This window comes from Rattus norvegicus, chromosome 2, assembly GCF_021556685.1.
Source record: "Rattus norvegicus strain SHRSP/BbbUtx chromosome 2, alternate assembly SHRSP_T2T, whole genome shotgun sequence".
Classification (NCBI taxonomy): domain Eukaryota; kingdom Metazoa; phylum Chordata; class Mammalia; order Rodentia; family Muridae; genus Rattus; species Rattus norvegicus.
Window position 1 is genome coordinate 23,727,177 of NC_141535.1, and position 20,045 is coordinate 23,747,221.

General features: G+C 43.1%; 1 protein-coding gene across 7 annotated transcripts in view; it reads right to left on the reverse strand.

The window, feature by feature from the left end:
- Positions 1-1,902: 1,902 nt before the first annotated feature.
- Atp6ap1l (ATPase H+ transporting accessory protein 1 like) overlaps positions 1,903-20,045 on the reverse strand; it is a 37,076-nt gene continuing 18,933 nt past the window's right edge. For 4 of the 7 annotated variants that reach the window (XM_087625451.1, XM_087625446.1, XM_087625440.1 and 1 more), the window contains 4 exons: positions 19,500-19,547; positions 8,782-8,832; positions 5,174-5,414; positions 1,903-2,320 (listed from right to left, as the gene is read on the reverse strand). In XM_087625451.1, the coding sequence (XP_087481577.1) occupies positions 2,018-2,320; positions 5,174-5,414; positions 8,782-8,832; positions 19,500-19,537 (633 nt within the window). In that variant the 5' untranslated portion in view covers positions 19,538-19,547 and the 3' untranslated portion in view covers positions 1,903-2,017. 7 annotated transcript variants of the gene reach the window in all.

The window sequence follows — 20,045 nt, forward strand, 5'->3', positions numbered from 1 at the left end:
CATCCTACTTTGAGCAATAAACATTCTAGTTTTCATGTACTTATAACCTATTAAAAAGCTTTCATATCACCAGTGAATAATCAAGGCCACAACAGCGAAAATCCAGCTGTCATGGCTGAGCTGTGTGGTCTGAGTTGACCACCTTTGGTATTAGCAGGAATTCTGTTGGTTCCAAGCAAGCTAGAGCAAATAGATCACCTTGGGTTTCCATTTTTCTGAGCATCTCTTTTCTGCAGTCCTCTCTGTGAAATCAGTTACATGAGTCTTAGCTCCAGGCTATCAAGTCTACTCTGAAGAACCAAACAAAAGGAACTTTAGATGAAGTATTTTCATCACTCAGACTTTGACAGGGTTAAGACCTCAACCTTCATTCAGCTGGTAAATGACTCAGCCAAAAGAAATGGAAAAGACATGCTCAGCCGACTGCTGTTATCAGAAATGTCAGGGCTCATCGCCCACTGATCGTCATCTCAGGTGGACAACAATTCTGTCACCAAAACCTCCCAGTGTCCTTTCCTTGGTGTGCACTCTGAGTTTGGAGGAGAGGAGGGGAGTGTTCCTAGTAAGCCTTGGTTATGCACAGACTCAGGAGAAGGAAATGCAATGCCCTTCTTATGAATGCCAGCTCTGTCGCAAGGAAAGTGCACTCCGGCTTTGGAGAGATAGAGAACGAACCAATCCTCAGATCTTCCAAGACCCGAAAAGAAGGACCGTGAGGAAGAGTGTGGTAGTAAGAACACATGTGTTGGCTTCAGAATTTCTATTCAGGAAGAGGTTACGACACACTCTCAGCAGATGGGGACTAGAGGGCTTGTCCACAGTGGGCTTTGTACAGCATGCACACTCTTCATCAGGGGTGTTCATGACAGTCTACAGAAGTCTGCTGCACGTGTGTGAGGCCAACCCGGGCCCACAACCAGCTGGAAGAAGCATGACCGTCATCCCTACCACACAGCATGGGCTGTGCTGCTTCTGTCTGTCAAAGGCCTGGACTTAAGAGTACAGTGCTCTGTGCAGACACACAGCAGCTATCTAGAGAAAGCTCTAGAAAAGAGAGAAAAGGAAAACTACTCTTTTGTTTTCTTTAAAGATGTATTCATTTATTATATATAAGTACACTGTAGCTGTCATCAGACACACCAGAAGAGGGCACCAGATCTCACTACAGATGGTTGCGAGCCACCATGTGGTTGCTGGGAATTAAACTCAGGACCTCTGGAAGAGCAGTCGGGTGCTCTTAACCACTGAGCCATTTCTCCAGCCTGAGAACTACTTTTTAAAATGATGCTGCAATATAATTTCTGGGGAAAAAGAGTAAATTGTGTTCCCAAAAAAAGATCTGAACTTTTCCTGCCAACTTTCCCCTTCCCTAGCTCTTTTCTCAAGGTTTCTCTAATATCCCCATATTAGGAAAGGGTCTATTTGCCTTAAGACTCTAAATTAACATCAGTGTTCACCACTGAAGAAAGTCAGCACAGCAACTCAGACCGAGCCAGAGTCTATAGGCAGGAGCTGCTGCAGAGGCCGTGGAGGGGTGCTGCCTCTTGGATTGCTCCTCATGGCTTGCTCAGTCTGCTTTCTTATAGAACCCAGGACCACGTGCCCAGGATGGCACCACTCACCACATGCTGGCCCCTCCCCAATCACTAATTACAAAAATGTTCTACACTCTTGCCTACAGCTCAGGCTTACGGAGGCATTTCCTCAGTTGAGGATCTCTCCTCTCAATGACTTATAAAACTAGCCAGTGCACTCCCTTTCTTCGTCTTTTTCTTCACTAATGTCCAAGGCATCTTTTGGGGGAACAGTACTGCTTACCTCTGTGGGATCTCTTGAGATACTTTTTCACTGCCTCAGACCTTCCTAGCAAAGCCAATAAACGCTAGAAACCAACTCATTGGCAAGGTTTTTCTTTTTCTCTTTTTTAATCGAACAATTCACAAGTCAGACATCACAAAAGAGAACAATGTCTTTTGGAGACGGTTTGGCCTTGGTGAGGAGATGGAGACTCGTGTTACTAAATATAGATTTTGCAGATCTGTTGGTTCCTTAGCTCGTAGCATTCTGCTCCCTGGCTCCCCAGAAGCTCCTTCTCCTCCCCTGTGTCCAGCGCTCTCAAAGATGGGAAGTGGGCAGGAGAGGTGATGAACTCGTAGTGATGGTCCAGATAGCGCAGGTAGATGAGCATATGCAGAGCATAGGCCAACACCAGCAACAGAATCAGAGACATGGCCAGGCCAATCAGAACAGCAGGTGAGAAGGAAGAGCTGCAGTCTCGAGCCTGAGAAAACTGTGCCCCCTTGATGGAGAAGCCTTGGATCTGTCCAGACAAAGAAAAGAACAGAAGTGACCTTCTAAGAGTCCATTCACACTGTGCTAATGGTTCTGGGCCCTAAGTAACCAAATTTTACATACTGCGTTGTTGGTTTTTTTTAATTATTTATTTTATGTATGTGAGTACACTGTCACTCTGTCACTGTCTTTAGACACACCAGAAGAGGGCATCAGATCCCATTACAGACGGTTGTGAGCCACCATGTGGTTGCTGGAAATTGAACTCAGGACCTCTAGAAGAGCAGTCAGTGCTCTTAACCACTGAGCCATCTCTCCAGCCCATGCGCTAAGTTTTAATCGCCAACTTCCCATAACTGGAACCTCCTAAGAAGAGAATGTCAGCGAGGGAATGTCTGTATCAGATTCTCTGTGGGCGTGTCTAGGGGACAAATTGATTATACAAATATAACGTGTGAAGATCCAGCCCACTGCAGGCGGCACCATTCCCTAGGTTTACATCGCAGACTGTATAAACACCAAGTAAGTGAGCTGAGGACTAGGCATGCATGCAGACTAGCATGCTCTTGACTGTGGAAGTAGCTATCTGCTTCAAGTTTGTACTGCCTTGACTTCCTGCAGTGATGGACTGGAACCTGGAATTGTGAGCCAAATAAAGTGTTTCTCCCTTAAACCAGCTTTCCTCAGGGTAATTTTGCAAGAAAATAAGAAAAGGAGTAGGGCACCTATCACTACCACATTATAGAATAATTTAAGTTTGTGATCTGATAAATATGATTCTGCTTACTCAGACAACGAAATTTTGTTTGCCTTGAGGGCTCATAGTATAGCCCAAGCTGACCCTAAACTCACTGTCTTCCTCCTGCTTAACTTCATGTGTGCTGAAATCACAGACAGGAGCCACCATCTCTGGCAGGAAACTTGATTTTCAAAGAACACTGACCAACCGTTCTGGGATGGATGAGCTGTGGCAACTAAAAGTGTGCAGTTCGAGTCTCTGAAATGAAACATCTTTTAATCTGGTTTTAGGACTATTTGAGTTCATACAAAATGGCACATCTGCTATGTGTCTAACTCAAAGGACGCTCTGGGTTTGGTAAGTATGGTGTTGGATGCTGCTGACAGGGAGTGGTTGGAAGGGAGGACATGACTACTGATATGGTGAAAGCCCAAACCGAGATACACACCGAAGGCTTTGTGTGTACCAGACACTGTTTACCCAACTTGGCCTTCATAGTAGCCCGTGAGCAAGTGACTATTTTACTGTAGCCCAAAGAAGAGCCTTGGGCTCAGGAAAGTTCTGTAATTCACCTGGAGTCACACAGCAGAAATCGTGTGATGATAAAATTTACACATGGGAAACCCGGCTTCACACACATGCGACTTCATAGGACTCCACGGCTTCTGGTATCATCTCTCTCTTTTCTTGTCACTACCCTAGAAAGCTGTATGTGGGTCATATGCAAATACCATGCCACTGTGTGTAAAGGACTTGAGAATTCCTGGATTTGGCGGACAGAAGGAATTAGGGTCTGCTACCAATCTCTTGTGCCTACCGAGGGACAAATGTTTATTCTACAGGAAAAGCCAGCGACCCTGGAGTGTGGACAGCTGTCTTCTGTGGACTCTCCTCTCCGCGGCCTGAGCTTGCACTCCTGCTTCTGTATACATGTTACACAGTCCTGGAGAGGAATATGCTCCTCACTGCAAGTTCTCCGGAGTCTTGGGGGCTCTGTGAATGTACACTGGGGTGCTTCTCCCTTATGCTCTGCTTCAGAGCCTCGAAGCCAAATCATGTTGCCTCGCTCAGCCAGCACAGAGTTTCATCCCCTGAGTCTGTGACCTAGTCATCCCTGGTGGCTGCAAAGTCATCTTCCGATCCTCTTTTCCTATCCCTCATTTGAAATCCCCATCCCTTGCCTTTACCCAATTGTTTTTGTTTTGTTATTTCAGTCACAAAATGTAAATAACATAAAATATGTCGTCTTAACCATTAGCCTATGCTGCTCTAAGTGTTATTGTTACGCCATGCCTGCAATGGTCCTGAATGTCTCACACATTTGAGGCCGTGTACTTTCTACATGGACGAAAATGTACGGACACAGTTATGTAACTTAGCCGTGTGGCAGAGGAGAGATTTTTAAAATCAGATCGGCTTGACTCCAAAGTATGTGCTCTTCCCTTCTTCCCCTGCGCCTTTCACCAACACGATGGCTCCTCCAAGCTGAGAGAAATATATATGAATCTGTATCCCCATGTAAATACGGAAAAAGCGGGAACATGCCCTTATAAGGGATGTGCAACGCCACGCATGCTACTTCGGTGAGTAAGACTGGCCACGTAAACAAAATAGAGAGGCTTGATAGACTGTCTCTCAGTTGGGCTGCTGGGGTGCAAAGGAGCCAGTCATGCTCACAGGCGTTTCTCCCAAGGTTTTCAAGCTCTCCGGGCTACGTTTGATGGTTAAGATTCCATTCCCAGGCTACCTGTCAACACTGCCTTTCACACTGCAGATGTACTTCTTATCTGCTCTGATAAGATCACCCACTTCGCTCCCAGAAGGACTCTCCTCTCACGGAGCCTCTGGGCCCAGGAAATGTCAGTCACCAGGCTTCAGCCACAGCTGCACTAGGGTTTAGATAGGTGCCTAGTGAGTGGGAAAACAGGAAAGTAAAGGCGAGCCCTGGAGGGCTCAGGCAGAAGGAATTCTCCATCCTGCTCCATCTCATACCTCAGAAGACCCAGAATAAACCAATGCTACCTTAAAGGTACTGCGAGGACACTCTTCCTTAAACGGCTTGTTTTGGGTGGCTTAAACAAACACTGAGTTTCTTTGGCACCAAGTATGCAGGTTTGTAAAGCGTAAGTTTTCGTTTATTACCTGGAAATCAATAAACGTGACCTCCCACAGGCTTGTCACATCATCTGAGCTGCTAAGCAACAGGAGCGCATCGTTCCGCCGCAGGCTGCTGACGCGTTGGCAGTGGTAGGAGTAAGTTGACAAAGCATATATACCGGTTGCATTAAAAGTTGCTTGCACCGAATTGTTGAAAATTATCTCGACACGGTGTAAACTAAACCAACTCTGGCTGGACAGCTTGTTGTAATTGCTTAGGGTGAACCTGAGGAGGATTGTACATTAGTGTTAGCTGGCTCTTTTTTTTTTTTTTTTTTTTTTTTTTTTTCTTTTTCTGTCTCAGATCGATCGTCATCCGTGAACAGTACAATGGCGCCCTCTTTTGTCAGGCTGTGGAATTGGGGAGAGGCTTCTCTTTGGAGCCAAACAACAGCCAGATAGATAAGAAGGCAAGAGATTGGGAACAGGAAAAAGAGCAATACGAAATCCTACGGGGTGGGGGGTCCGGGGGCTTTTTTTTCTTTACTAAGAATCAAATTGTATATTTATAACTGCTATAGATTTAATAAAAGCTTAGGTGTATATTAACACAGAATTAAATTGTCGTAAAATAATAGGAGTAGGTTTATTACATTATCCTCGTGTCATATTGAACCTAGCAGGACAAAAACCTATTGCCCAATTTCCCTCAGATGCTGTGTTTAAGCTGCCTGTCAGATTCAACCTGAGACCATCATTCCCACCACTAATGGCTTTAAATTGGAACATTCTCCAATCGTGGAAAAATATCGTGAAAATATATAACTCATGATAATTTTCTTTTATTTTAAAAGATGAGACATCACATGGAACAAAATTCAACACTGGTAGGATTAGAGCATCAGTAGTAATTGGATATACTGGTTGGATTAGCAATTACTTTCTTGTTCTTATAACTCAATATTTCTTATCTTTCTGTTTTCATGGGTTCTCTTTATTTTACTTTGTGTTCATAGAGAATTCTGGGAGCTGAGGTAAAACGAACAGTCTCACAGGAGGTAGAGGAGGCTGGGGCTGACACTTCCCATGGCAAGGATGGGAAGTAGTCAGAGCCCTGTCTTGTTAGTGTGATGGCTCACTAGAGATTCATCATGACCACAAATACATTGGAATAACAAGAGCCTTTTCATCTAAGAGCTGACCCCCAGGTGGGTCCAGGACTGCCCCTGAAAGCCATCCCAAGATGCAGCTCCTAGCCATGTCAGAGCAAGGCCTGAGGAAGTGGACTGCTAGGGTACCGCTTGTATAAGTTACAAGGGACGTACATGTTGGAAACATTTTTTCAACTTTTGGCCTTCTAAGCATAGTAAGCACAAACTTTCCTGTTGGGGTTTCTAATGTTGTGATAAAAATCACCGTGACCTAAATCCAATTGGACCTAAATCTCAGATAACCACACAATGGGGTAAATCAAGGCAAGAACTCTAACAAGTTAGGAACCTGGTGATAGGAGCTAATGCAGAGGCCATGGAGGGGTGCCGCTCACTGACTTGCTCCCCATGGCTTGCTCAGCCTGCTTTCTTATAGAGTCCAGGACCACCAGCCCAGGGGTGGCTCCACCCACAATGGCTGAGCCATCCTCCATCAATCACTAAGGAAGAAAATACCCAGTAGCCTTGTCCACAGGCTGACTTTAAGGAGGGCACCTTTTCTTAGTTGGGGTTCCCTCTGTTCAATTATATCTAGCTTTGTGTCACATTAACAAAAAAGAAAAACGACCATAGCAGAGCCCGCCTTGGCCAGAAAGGCTTATAGGGAGAGAAGATGGGCAGATGAAAGTTGGGCAAGTAAGTTCTATTATCCTCAAATGCTAAGACATAGAGGGAATATGGCCATACATGTCACACACCTTTGTCCTAGCTGCGGGAGAGGAGGAGGAAGAGGAGTGGCACGGGAGGAGGATTTACAGGACTATTTTCCAGTTGGGGAACAGTGCTATTTCAAAGCAAAAGTGCTTGGCGTTTCTAGATCAGATGTGCACATCTGTCCAGGTACCTAGTGGAGTCTGTTTCCTCATGATAATTCCTTGAAGGGCTGGGCATGTAGCTTAGTGTTAGAGTCCTTATCTAGCAAGCACAAGGCTCTGAAGGGTAGGAGTACGTATGTTCTACTTTATGCTCTGTGAAACACTACCATCCTATGGTGTGGGGGCAGCTGTCCTGAGGAAGAAAGCTGTTCATGGTCAAACCTACGATACGCTGGATTACTCAGTTATAAAAAGCCAATTTTCCTTAAAAACTTATCTTTTGAGTTGTTTGAAAGGCGAGGTGTGTCGTCACTCTCAAACAAGCCTGAATACAGAGACTTTTATCAGAGACTCATAAATATTTCTACATGGCCAAAGTGTACAGGAGGAGAGCACATATGCCCTAGCATCCCCTACTGGATCTTCGCTTAAAGCTGAACACACTTGAGCTCATCTCACTAAAATGTCCATCCTATAGGAAGGGAATCTTTGCCCTATATGCACGTGTGTGTGTGTGTGTGTGTGTGTGTGTGTGTGTGTGTGTGTGTGTGTGCGCGCGCGCGCGCATGCGCGTGCGCAAGCATTCATATGAGGCCTGAGAACAACCTCTCAGGAGCTACCCTCCTCTTGCTATTTTAAAGTCAGAGCTCTCACTGTCCTATATGGCCAGTGAGACCCACAGGTCTACCTGTCTCCACCTTCCCAGTACTGGGTTTATAAGCAACACCACCCCTACCCAGCTTTTTTTAATGTAAGTTTTAACATACTCAGGTCCTCCTGCCTACATTGACTGACTGTGGGGAAAAAATTGTGCCTTCAAATGTCTTGATCACCAACTCTGAGAAAATTATAAATATTTTTATGGGAAGGAAAAATTGAAACAGGGTCTTACTGTGTGGTGTCATTTATCTGGAATTCATTGTTTACCTCGAGCTGACAGAGATCTGCCTGCCTCTGCCTCCAGCATGCTGGGGTTAAAGGGATACGCTACCCAACACATGGAGAACATTGTTTGCTTTAAGTTTGTTGATTACTGGCTGCTAAGCTAAGTCATTATTTGTAGATGCAGCCTTCTATCCAGCAGAAAAAAATACTGAGGCCTTTATTGAATGATTGATGGGGAATTAGAACAGCAAAGATCTCTTCGTGGTGGTCAAATAGAGTGATTCTCATAAAAAGCTATGATGAATCACCTTAAAATAGAGCCTGAAGCCTACCAGACTCTCTCAGCGATATTTTTTAGTTCTGGGGAAAGGACCACATTCTCAGGTTCATGTGCGCTCAAACCCCTCAATGGAGAGATGGAGGAGTACAGGCGTTTGGGTAGTAGTTGAAAAAAGAATTCAATGATGGTGATGGTGGTGGTGGTGGTGGTGGTGGTGGTGATGACGATAATGAAAACATTCCTACAAGATTCCCTTACCTGCTGATTTCTCAGAGTACTGAGATATGTTTGGACTTCGTTGTGTAGAAAGCATTCCTACAGGATCCCATCAGACACAGCCACCAACCTCTCAGTGTAGTTAGATATGGAGTTTGCAGTGTCATAGCATGGGCACATGCCTGGCATGAGTAAATTAAGCAGCTCATAATATATCTGGCATGCTGTAACTATAATGTTTCCTACCTTATATCAATATCCTTGGGATTTTCAGCATCACCAAACTTTAAAGACAACCTAAGAAAATGGAAACAGTATCGTTCATCAAAACAGAAATGGCTCCAGGGGGTGCTAATGACTTGCAGAGCGAGCACTCTCACACACTGAGCCATCCCCCAGCCCTGTGCCCCACCTTCAAGTGGCAAATGATTACATTTACTGAGTACCTAGAATGTGCCTGGCAGCACTCTCAGATCTGAGGAGCCAGAACAAGATCCTTAAAAACCGTGCCCTTGGCTCCCAAACCCCATGGGAGAGAAAGTTGATTGCCCAGAAGTGTGGGCAATGCTGAGACTGCAGAACAGGAGAGACTGCCACTTCTCCCCACATTTGCCCACATCCTTGGCCCAAGAGGAAACATTATAGTGCCTCTGGGTACGGGAAGATTGGAGCAGTCAAGCTGCAGGAGCCCTGTGGTCCAGACTCTGCTGGGATCTAAGCAGACCCAATCAGACAGCTCCCTGCACACAAATCCTGTGGGAGGGAGAGCTGGACCTTCAGAGGGGCAGACACGCCTGGGAAACCAGAGAAGACTACTTTCTGCCCACATTTCTGACTCTAGAGGAAAATGCCTAGCGCCATCTGGGCCCCATGTCCACAGGGATCTAGGAGAAGTAGGGGCAGGCCCTTCTGGTTCCCACTCACAGGGACAGCTGTAAACCAGTGGACAGGGATGACCACATGCCTGAGAGCAAACACTCTGTTACCATAACTGGCTGAAAGAAAACAGGAAAACAGGTCTATAGCACTCCTGACACATAGGCCAATAGGAAGGTCAAGCCACTGTCAGAAATTGCAAAACAAGGTAATACCAGAGACAACCTGATGGCAAGAGGCAAGCGCAGGAAACCAAGCAACAGAAACCAAGACTACATGGCATCATCGGAGCCCAATTCTCCCACCAAAGCAAACACTGAATATCCAAACACACCAGAAAAGAAAGATCTAGATTTAAAATCATATTTGATCATGATGATGGAGGACTTTAAGAAAGACATAAAGAACTCCCTTAGAGAAATGCAGGAAAATTCAAGTAAACAAGTAGAAGCCCTTAGAGGGGAAAATCCCTGAAAGAATTATAGGAAAATACAATCAAGCAGGTGAAGGAATTGAAAATAGAAACAAAAAAGAAAGGAAGACAACCCTGAATATAGAAAACCAAAGGAAGAAACAAGGAGCAGTAGATACAAGCATCACCAACAGAATACAAGAGATAGAAGAGAGAATCTCAGCAGCAGAAAAGTCCATAGAAATCATCGACACAACTGTCGAAGATAATGTAAAACGGAAAAAGCTACTGGCCCAAAACATACAGGAAATTCAGGACACAGTGAGAAGACCAAACCTAAGGATAATAGGTATAGAAGAGAGTGAATACTCACAATTCAAAGTACCAGTAAATATCTTCAACAAAATCATGGAAGAAAACTTCTTTAATGTAAAGAAAGAGATACCTATGAACATAGCCTACAGAACTCCAGATAGATTGGACCAGAAAAGAAACTCCTCCTATCACATAATAGTCAAAACACCAAAAACACAAAACAAAGGAAGAATATTAAAAGCAGTAAGGGAAAAAGGTCAAGTAACAAATAAAGGCAGACCTATCAGAATTACACCAAACTTCTCACCAGAGACTATGAAAGTTAGAAAATCCTGGACAGATGTCATACAGACCCTAAGAGAACACAAATGCCAGCCTAGGTTACTGTACACAGCAAAATCCTCAATAACATAGATGGAGAAACCAAGATATTCCATGACAAAACCAAATTTACACAATATCTTTCTACAAATCCAGCCCAACACAAGGAAGCAAGCTACACCATAGAAAAAGCAAGAAACTAATTGTTTTGTAACAAAACAAAGAAAAGAGAAGTACAAAAACATAATCTCACCTCCAAATACAAAGATAACAGGAAGCAACAATAACTATTCCTTAATATCTCTCAACATCAATGGACTCAATTCCCCAATAAAAAGACACAGATTAACAAACTGGATGCATAATAAGGACCCAGCATTTTGCTGCCTATAGGAAACACACCTCAGAGACAAAGAAAGAAACTAACTCAGGGTAAAAGGCTGGAAAACAACTTTCCAAGCAAATGGTCGGAAGAAGCAAGCTGGAGTAGTGATTCTAATATCGAATAAAATCGATTTTCAACCAAAAGTCATGAAAAAGAATAATGAAAGACACTTCATATTCATCAAAGGAAAAATCCACCAAGATGAACTCTCAATCCTAAATATCAATGCTCCAAATACAAGGGCACCTACATACATAAAAGAAAACTTACTAAGTTCAAAGCACACATTGCACCTCACACAATAATAGTAGGATATTTCAACACCCCACTCTCATCAATGGACAGATCATGGAAACAGAAATTAAACAGAGACATAGACAGACTAAGAGAAGTCATGAACCAAATGGACTTAACAGATATTTATAGAACATTCTATCCTAAAACAAAAGGATATACCTTCTTCTCAGCACCTCATGGTACTTTCTCCAAAACTGACCATACTATTGGTCATAAAACAGGCCTCAATACATACAGAAAGATAGAAATAGTCCCATGCATCATATCAGATCACCACGGGCTAAAGCTCATCTTCAATAACAATAAGAATGCCCTCATTTACATGGAACATATACATGGAGTAGAGCATTAACAATGCTCTACTCAATGATAACCTGGTCAAGGAAGAAATAAAGAAAGAAATTAAAGACTTCTTAGAATTTAATGAAAATGAAGGTACAACATACCCAAACTTATGGGACACAATGAAAGCTGTGCTAAGAGGAAAACTCATAGCTCTGAGTGTCTGCAGAAAGAAACAGGAGAGAGCATATATCAGCAGCTTGACAGCACATCTAAAAGCTCTAGAACAAAAAGAAGCAAATACACCCAGGAGGAGTAGAAGGCAGGAAATAATCAAACTCAGAGCTGAAATCAACCAAGTAGAAAAAAAAGGACCATAGAAAGAATCAACAGAACCAAAAGTAGGTTCTTTGAAAAAATCAACAAGATAGATAAACTCTTAGCCAGACTAATGAGAGGACACAGAGAGTGTGTCCAAATTAACAAAATCAGAAATGAAAAGGGAAACATAACAACAGAATCAGAGGAAATTAAAAAATATCATCTGATCCTACTACAAAAGCCTATATACAATAAAACTTGAAAATCTGCAGGAAATGGACAATTTCCTAAACAAATACCAGGTACTGAAGTTAAATCAGGAATAGATAAACCATTTAAACCACCCCATAATTTCTAAAGAAATAGAAGCAGTCATTAAAACTTTCCCAACCAAAAAGAGCCCAGGTCCAGATGAGTTCAGTGCAGAATTCTATCAGACCTTCATAGAAGACCTCATACCAATACTATGCAAACTATTCCACAAAATTGAAACAGACGGAGCACTACCGAATTCCTTCTATGAAGCCACAATTACTCTTATATCTAAAACACACAAAGACCCAACAAAGAAAGAGAACTTCAGACCAATTTCCCTTATGAATATTGACACAAAAATACTCAATAAAATTCTTGCAAACCGAATCCAAGAACACATTAAAACAATCATCCATCTTGATCAAGTAGGCTTCATTCCAGGGATGCAGGGATGGTTTACTATATAGAAAACCATCAATGTAATCCACTATATAAACAAACTGAAAGATAAAAACCACATGATCATTTCATTAGATGCCAAGAAAGCATTTGACAAAATTCAACACCCCTTTATGATAAAAGTCCTGAAAAGACTAGGAATTCAAGACCCATACCTAAACATAGTAAAAGTCATGTACAGCAAACCAGTAGCTAATATTAAACTAAATGGAGAGAAATTTGAAGCAATCCCACTAAAATCAGGGATTAGACAAGGCTGCCCACTCTCTCTCTACTTATTCAATATAGTTCTCAAAGTCCTAGCCAGAGCAATCAGAGAACAAAAGGAGATCAAAGGAATATAGATTGGAAAGGAAAAAGTCAAAATATCACTATTTGCAGATGACATGATTGTATATTTAAGTGACCCCAAAAGTTCCACCAGAGAACTACTAAACTTGATAAACACCTTCAGCAAAATGGCTGGGCATAAAATTAACTCAAATAAATCAATAGCCTTCCTCTACACAAAAGAGAAACAAGCCAAGAAAGAAATTAGGGAAATGACACCCTTCATAATAGTCCCAATTAATATAAAGTACCCCGGTGTGACTTTAACCAAGCAAGTGAAAGATCTGTATGATAAGAACGTCAAGTCTCTGAAAAAAGAAATTGAAGAAGATCTCAGAATATGGAAAGATCTCCCATGCTCATAGATTGGCAGGATCAATATAGTAAAAATGGTCATTTTACCAAAAGCGATCTACAGATTCAATGCAATCCCCATGAAAATTCCAACCCAAACTCTTCATAGAGTTAGATAGAGCAATTTGCAAATTCATCTGGAATAACAAAACACCCAGGATAGCTAAAACTATCCTCAACAATAAAAGGACTTCCAGGGGAATCGTTATCCCTGAACTCAAGCAGTATTACAGAGCAATAGTGATTAAAACAAAAAACAAAAAACTGTATGGTATTGGTACAGAGATAGGCAGATAGACCAGTGGAATAGAATTGAAGTCCCAGAAATGAACCCACACACCTATGGTCACTTGATATTTGACAAAGGAGCCAAACCATTCAAGGGAAAAAAGATAGCATTTTCAGCAAATGGTTCTGGTTCAACTGGAGGTCAACATGTAGAAGAATGCAGATCGATCCATGCTTATCACCCTGTACAAACCTTAAATCCAAGTGTATCAAGGACCTCCACATCAAACCAGATACACTCAAACTAATAGAAGAAAAACTAGGGAAGCATCTCGAACACATGGGCACTGGAGAAAATTTCCTGAACAAAACACCAATGGCTTATGCTCTAAGATCAAGAATCGACAAATGGGATTTCATAAAACTGCAAAGCTTCTGTAAGGCAAAGGACACTGTGGTTAGGACAAAACGGCAACCAACAGATTGGAAAAAGATCTTTACCAATCCTACAACTGATAGAGGGCTTATCTCCAAAATATACAAAGAACTCACGAAGTTAGACTGCAGGGAGACAAATAACCCTATTAAAAATGGGGTTCAGAGCTAAACAAGAATTCACAGCTGAGGAATATCTAATGGCTGAGAAGCACCTAAAGAAAGGTTCAACATCTTTAGTCATAAGGGAAATGCAAATCAAAACAACCCTGAGATTCTACCTCACACCAGTCAGAATGGCTAAGACCAAAATCTCCAGTGACAGCAGATGCTGGTGAGGATGTGAAAAATGAGGAACACTCCTCCACTGGTACAACCATTCTGGAAATCAGTCTGGAGGTTCCTCAGAAAATTGGACATTGAACTGCCTGAGGACCCAGCTATACCTCTCTTGGGCATATACCCAAAAGATGCCCCAACATATAAAAAAGACACGTGCTCCACTATGTTCATAGCAGCCTTATTTATAATAGCCAGAAGCTGGAAAGAACCCAGATGCCCTTCAACAGAGGAATGGATACAGAAAATGTGGTACATCTACACAATGGAATATTACTCAGCTATCAAAAACAATGACTTTATGAAATTCGTAGGCAAATGGTTGGAACTAGGAAGTATCATGCTGAGTGAGGTAACCCAGTCACAGAAAGACATACATGGTATGCACTCATTGATAAGTGGATATTAGCCCAAATGCCTGAATTACCCTAGATGCCTAAAACACATGAAACTCAAGACGGATGATCAAAATGTGAATGCTTCACTCCTTCTTTAAATGAGGAAAAAGAATACCCTTGGCAGGGAAGGGAGAGGCAAAGATTAAAACAGAGACAGAAGGAACACCCATTCAGAGCCTGCCCCACATGTGGCCAATACATATACAGCCACCAAACTAGATAAGATGGATGAAGCAAAGAAGTGCAGGCTGACAGGAACCAGATGTTTATCTCTCCTGAGAGACACAGCCAGAATACAGCAAATACATAGGTGAAAGCCAGCAACAAACCACTGAACTGAGAACTGGACCCCTGTTGAAGGAACCAGAGAAAGGACTGAAAGAGCTTGAAGGGCCTTGAGACCCCATATGAACAACAATGCCAACCAACCAGAGCTTCCAGGGACAAAGCCACTACCCATGGACTGACCCTGGGCTCCAAATTCATAGGTAGCAATGAATAGCCTAGTAAGGGCACCAGTGGAAGGGGAAGCCCTTGGCCCTGCCAAGACTGCACCCCCAGTGAACGTGATTGTTGGGGGGAGGGCGTTAATGGGGGGAGGGTGTGGAGGGGGACACCCATATAGAATGGGAGGGGGAGGGGTTAGGGGAATGTTGGCCTGGAAACCGGGAAAGGGAATAACAATTGAAATGTAGATAAGAAATACCCAATTTAATAAAGATGGAGAAAAAAAAAAAGAAAGAAAGAAATGGCTCCGACTACAGCATGGCTCAGCTGGTGGGATCATGTGGCCCCAAGCCCAGCACCCGAGATCTAGTGGAAGGAGAGAATCAACTCCTGAAAATTCCCCTCTAACCCCCACACTGGCACACCTACACTTGAGTGTGCACACATGGGCACGGGTGTGAGGGGGCAGAATAAATAACTATAATCAAAAACGGTTGTTATTAGGAATGATTGACTCCTCTCAGACACTCAAAAAAAAAAAAAACCCTCAGAACAGGTCATGGAACTAAATGTGACATCTAAACATCCAACATTGATAGCAGTGACTTAGAATATTCCTACAACTGGGCGTAGATAATACATGAGCCATAAAACATGATGATAGGCTGGATTTTTATTACAATAAAAAGTTTTGCTTCTCAAACGGACCCATTAAGAAAATAAAAACAGAAAAAAAAGAAAATATACAAAAATGAAAGAGAGAGAGAGAGAGAGAGAGAGAGAGAGAGAGAGAGAGAGAGAGAGAGAGAGAGAGAGAGAGAGAGAGAGAGAGAAATCAAAACAGAACTCTATCTGGTAGTACATGGTTGTGACACCAGCACTCAGCCTAGGGAGGAAGTCACAAACCTAGACTTGTGAGTACCGTCACCCTAGCTCCAGGGATCTGATGCCTCTGGTCTCTGAGGGTATTTGCAGTCATCTCATGTACACACACACACACACACACACACACACACACACACACACAGACAGAGAGACAGAGAGACAGAGACAGACATTCAGAGGCAGAGAGATAGAGTCAAAACAATAAAATTTAAAATATGCTCAGCATCATTGGCCATTAGTTAATCATAGAATAAAAACAAATTTGCATAACACAGAACAACAAACAGGATGATTAACGCATCTCACAAGCGGAGCTCACAGGTTACAACTGGTATTTCTGCAGACTTTTCTGAAGGTAAACAGTAGCTTTCCTGAGTCAAAGACAGAGTAACCATTCTCTCTCAGGAGCAACAGTATCAGCTCTCTTGGCACGCTCCAACCCCTGGGTAGTGCGGGAGAGCCAGCCCTCTTTCCACCCTCACTGGAATCTGGGGTTTGTAGTGGAAGCAAGGAGTCCAGCGTTTGCGTGGAGAGTTGGAGGCTTTTCCTCACCTTCTGAATATTACAGAAAAGCATCTGGTCCCTTAGTGTTGACAGATTCTCCTTGGGAAAAGAGAGAGGAGATGCTGGGCTGCTATCCGGGAGGTAAGTGGAAGAATTTTAATCAGTCTCTGGACAGAAGCTGCTGGCTTACCACAAAGGACATGAATGGCTGTGCTTCTAGATTGCGTCTCATAAATGTCTCCAGCAGGAAGATGTGTCGCTTTGGCCTTTGTGGTGCACACACATTGCCCTAAGAATGGAACTGTCTTACTAACCCCAAGATGTACCCTTTAGCCCAAGACCAGTGAGTGTTTTTCAGAAAGTATTAACCACACAGAAACTTTTAGAAAGGAATTTCTTCTGAGTTTCACACTGCTGAGGACACGAAGCAAGTGGGTGATACTGGGAAAAGCAGAATGCATTGGTGGTGTTTACCCACTCAGAAAGTAGAGGCAAAAGGATCAGGTGTTCAGGGCCAGCCTCAACAGCAGATTAAATCTGAAGCAAATTTTAAATGCAAGAGACCCTGTCTCAAAATCAGGGACTTGCTTTTTTAAAGTTTGGAGCAGGCATGATGTTGCACTCCTGTAATACCATCACTGGGGAAACTGAGGCAGTAGTATTGCCATGAGCTTAAGGCCATACTACACTATGTAGAACATTCTAAGCTAGCCTTGCTGCAGTGTGTGACCCAAAAGATTTCTTCAATTAAAATTTAGCAGTTTCATAGACTGATATCTATGCCTATATAATATGATTTGGCCATTCTACTCCTACATGAAAAAATTTTTACAAAAATACATTCTGCCACAATGACTTATGCAAGAATGTTCATAACTATCTAAAAAGTTACATAAAGGAGAGTAGCAAAGTTTTATCATCAATGGGTCAAGAGATAATTAAATTGTCATATAGCCATACATTGGAATATCACTTGGCAATGAAAAAGAATGCTGCACTGATCACAGAAGATTGCCTAGGTCATCATGTTAAGTGAAAGAAGCCACACTAAAAAAGAGAGAACGCATTATATGACTCTATTGAAATAACCAATGGTTCTCTCAAGAGGTAGGAGTGACCCAGATGATGGATTACAATGGGTACACGCATATTTTAGACATGATGAAAGTATTTATTGTCTTGGTTGTGGTGATAGTACTACGTGTGTATGTCTATATGTGACCAGTGGTCACGTGATACACTTGAATATGTGCAGGTTAGTCTTCACTTATATTTTAATAAGGTTAGAAATATAAGAATGATGAACACATTATGATAGGAAAATATTTTAAAAATTACGTGTAAAGAGAAGGCTGCCGCTATATCAATAAAATATCTTAGAAGTAAAATAAAAGTCAGAACACCTTAGTGTGCCTTCAGGAACCAAAGACAGCAAAATCAAATAGCATGGGGAATGGAAGACAGCGTGCTGTGACGTCATTAGCGTGCTGTGGCGTCATTAGCGTGCTGTGACGTCATTAGCGTGCTGTCGCGTCATTAGCATGCTGTGGCGTCATTAGCTTGACGTACTTCCAAAACATCAGTGGCCACACTGAACTATACCCTAATACTGCTTATGAGGAAGGCATGTGATGACCACAAAGCAAATCATATAACCAAGACTGATAAAAAAAAAAAAGTCTGTGTCTCCTCACAGGATAAACTTGGACCCCTTTCATATGCCTGTTTGCAAACACTTTGGGAACCTCTTTGCTAAGGGAAGCTTCAAGAGATCCCTTCCCTGGTGGTATTTTGACTGTCAAAGTTCCAAAGAAAATCCTTTCAAGGAACAAGCTATGCCAGGTGTGGACAAAAACCTCTGTAGTTCTTCCAGTGGACCTCGCTGGCTTGGTCACTCACTGGCTTGATCTGTACCTGTGAACTAAACCTCAGAGCAAAGCCATTCTGACTCATCCATCACCTGGTGAGGCAAGCTCCCAGAAGCAATCCACCAGGGGCTTCTGCCCAGTGGCCTTGGTTCCCATGGAAGCTCAAAAACACACCATGCTTTGGAGCAAAGAGCCTAAGGCCTGATCTCAACATATCCAATTCACTATTTGGTCAGTGAGGATGTTGTAGGTGCCGGGTGCATACAGCTAACCAGGGACACAAAAATGGGTACAACGCAGAGCAAGAGTGGAAAAAAGATCTCAGTTGGTGCCCAGTTCTTACACATTTACAACAGATTCTGAATTCTTTGCACTACAACTGTCCAACCTCAAAACACGCACAGATGCTGGGATTGTAGTCTGTCTGCAGGGTGCTCACTAGTTAAAAAGACTTCCACAGCAAATCTCTCTGCCAAATTTGCCTCTCCCTGAACATTTTATTTCCAAAAGCTAAAGCGTGGTCATCTTTTTCCAATCTGGGCTTTTGACCTTCCATGGCTATGTCTCCACTCGGGTTTGTTTGTTCTTCCAGCAACCCGTACTATAGTTCTGTCAAACACAAGGGTTCCCTCACTGGAATGGGAAAGGCAGCTCGTTATTTTACAGAGGAATCGGTATCCGGAGGTCTTACCAGCTGGAACTAAAACTCCTCACTTCCTGGGAAGAAGACACTGGCTTACTCTCTGGGTGTGGGTATACCCAGGCTGCCTGCATATTTCTGTGAGCTGGGCTGCAGGAGAGGGGGGCTGCCCACCCTGGGCTCATACCTGAGTATATTTCTAGGGTGGTGACTAGGAAGATAAAATACCAGTACCTGCTCAATATCGGACGTATGCACTATGAAAACTAAAACGCGTGTCTAGAGAAAGCACTCCTCAGTTCAGAGAGAACTTTGATGCTCTTTCAAAGGACTCAGCACGCAGTTCCCAGTACCCAGGTCACATGGCTAGCAGCAGGTTATAACTCCAGCCTCAGGGGATCCAGCACACTCTTGTCACCTCTTCAGGCATCTAAACACACATCCACACCCAGAGAGACACAATCACATAAGTAAAAAAAAAAGTAAAATAATCTTAAATTTTATTTTCAAACAAGCAGAAAGCCCCCACAGCCTCTCCAGCGGGTTGTGAGACAGCAGGCCTTTGGGCTTGTCATTGGTATTAAGGAGAAGGGGCCACTGCTTTGAACAGCACCTGACGGTCCTCCAGAGCCTGTGCTTGGATTTCCTCATCTGTTTAATCCTGTGAGAAAAGACCAAGCAGAAGTTGGGAATGAGTCCCTTTTAAAGACACTTGAAAACTGGAGTTCCGAGTGGAACTCCAGTAAGTCTCCGAGCCTTGTTCAGCCTGACTCCTTATGACCTATCGGAGAGCCACTGTGATGACTACCAGATGTGGAGACCTCACTATCCCTGGCCTGTGGTAAGCCCACCAAGGCTGTCAGCTACGGTGAAGTTACCACCATCTCCATCTGACGTGTGACCAGCCCATGGGACCTAATGGCACATCTCCCTGGCAGAACTGGACCTGCAAGGCAAGTCTTAACTTTTCTTTCCAGGCACAGTTCCCTCTGATGACTAACGTCTCCACAGCCCGGTAAAAATCCATGCTGCCCGCCTATCTTCCCACAACCCCCTAATGTCAGGATAAATGGAGTGGCGGTATGCCAGCCAGCTCTGGGCAAGCATGCTTGTCCCCAGGCAATCAGCATTTCTCCATGAAACTGACCACAAACAAAGA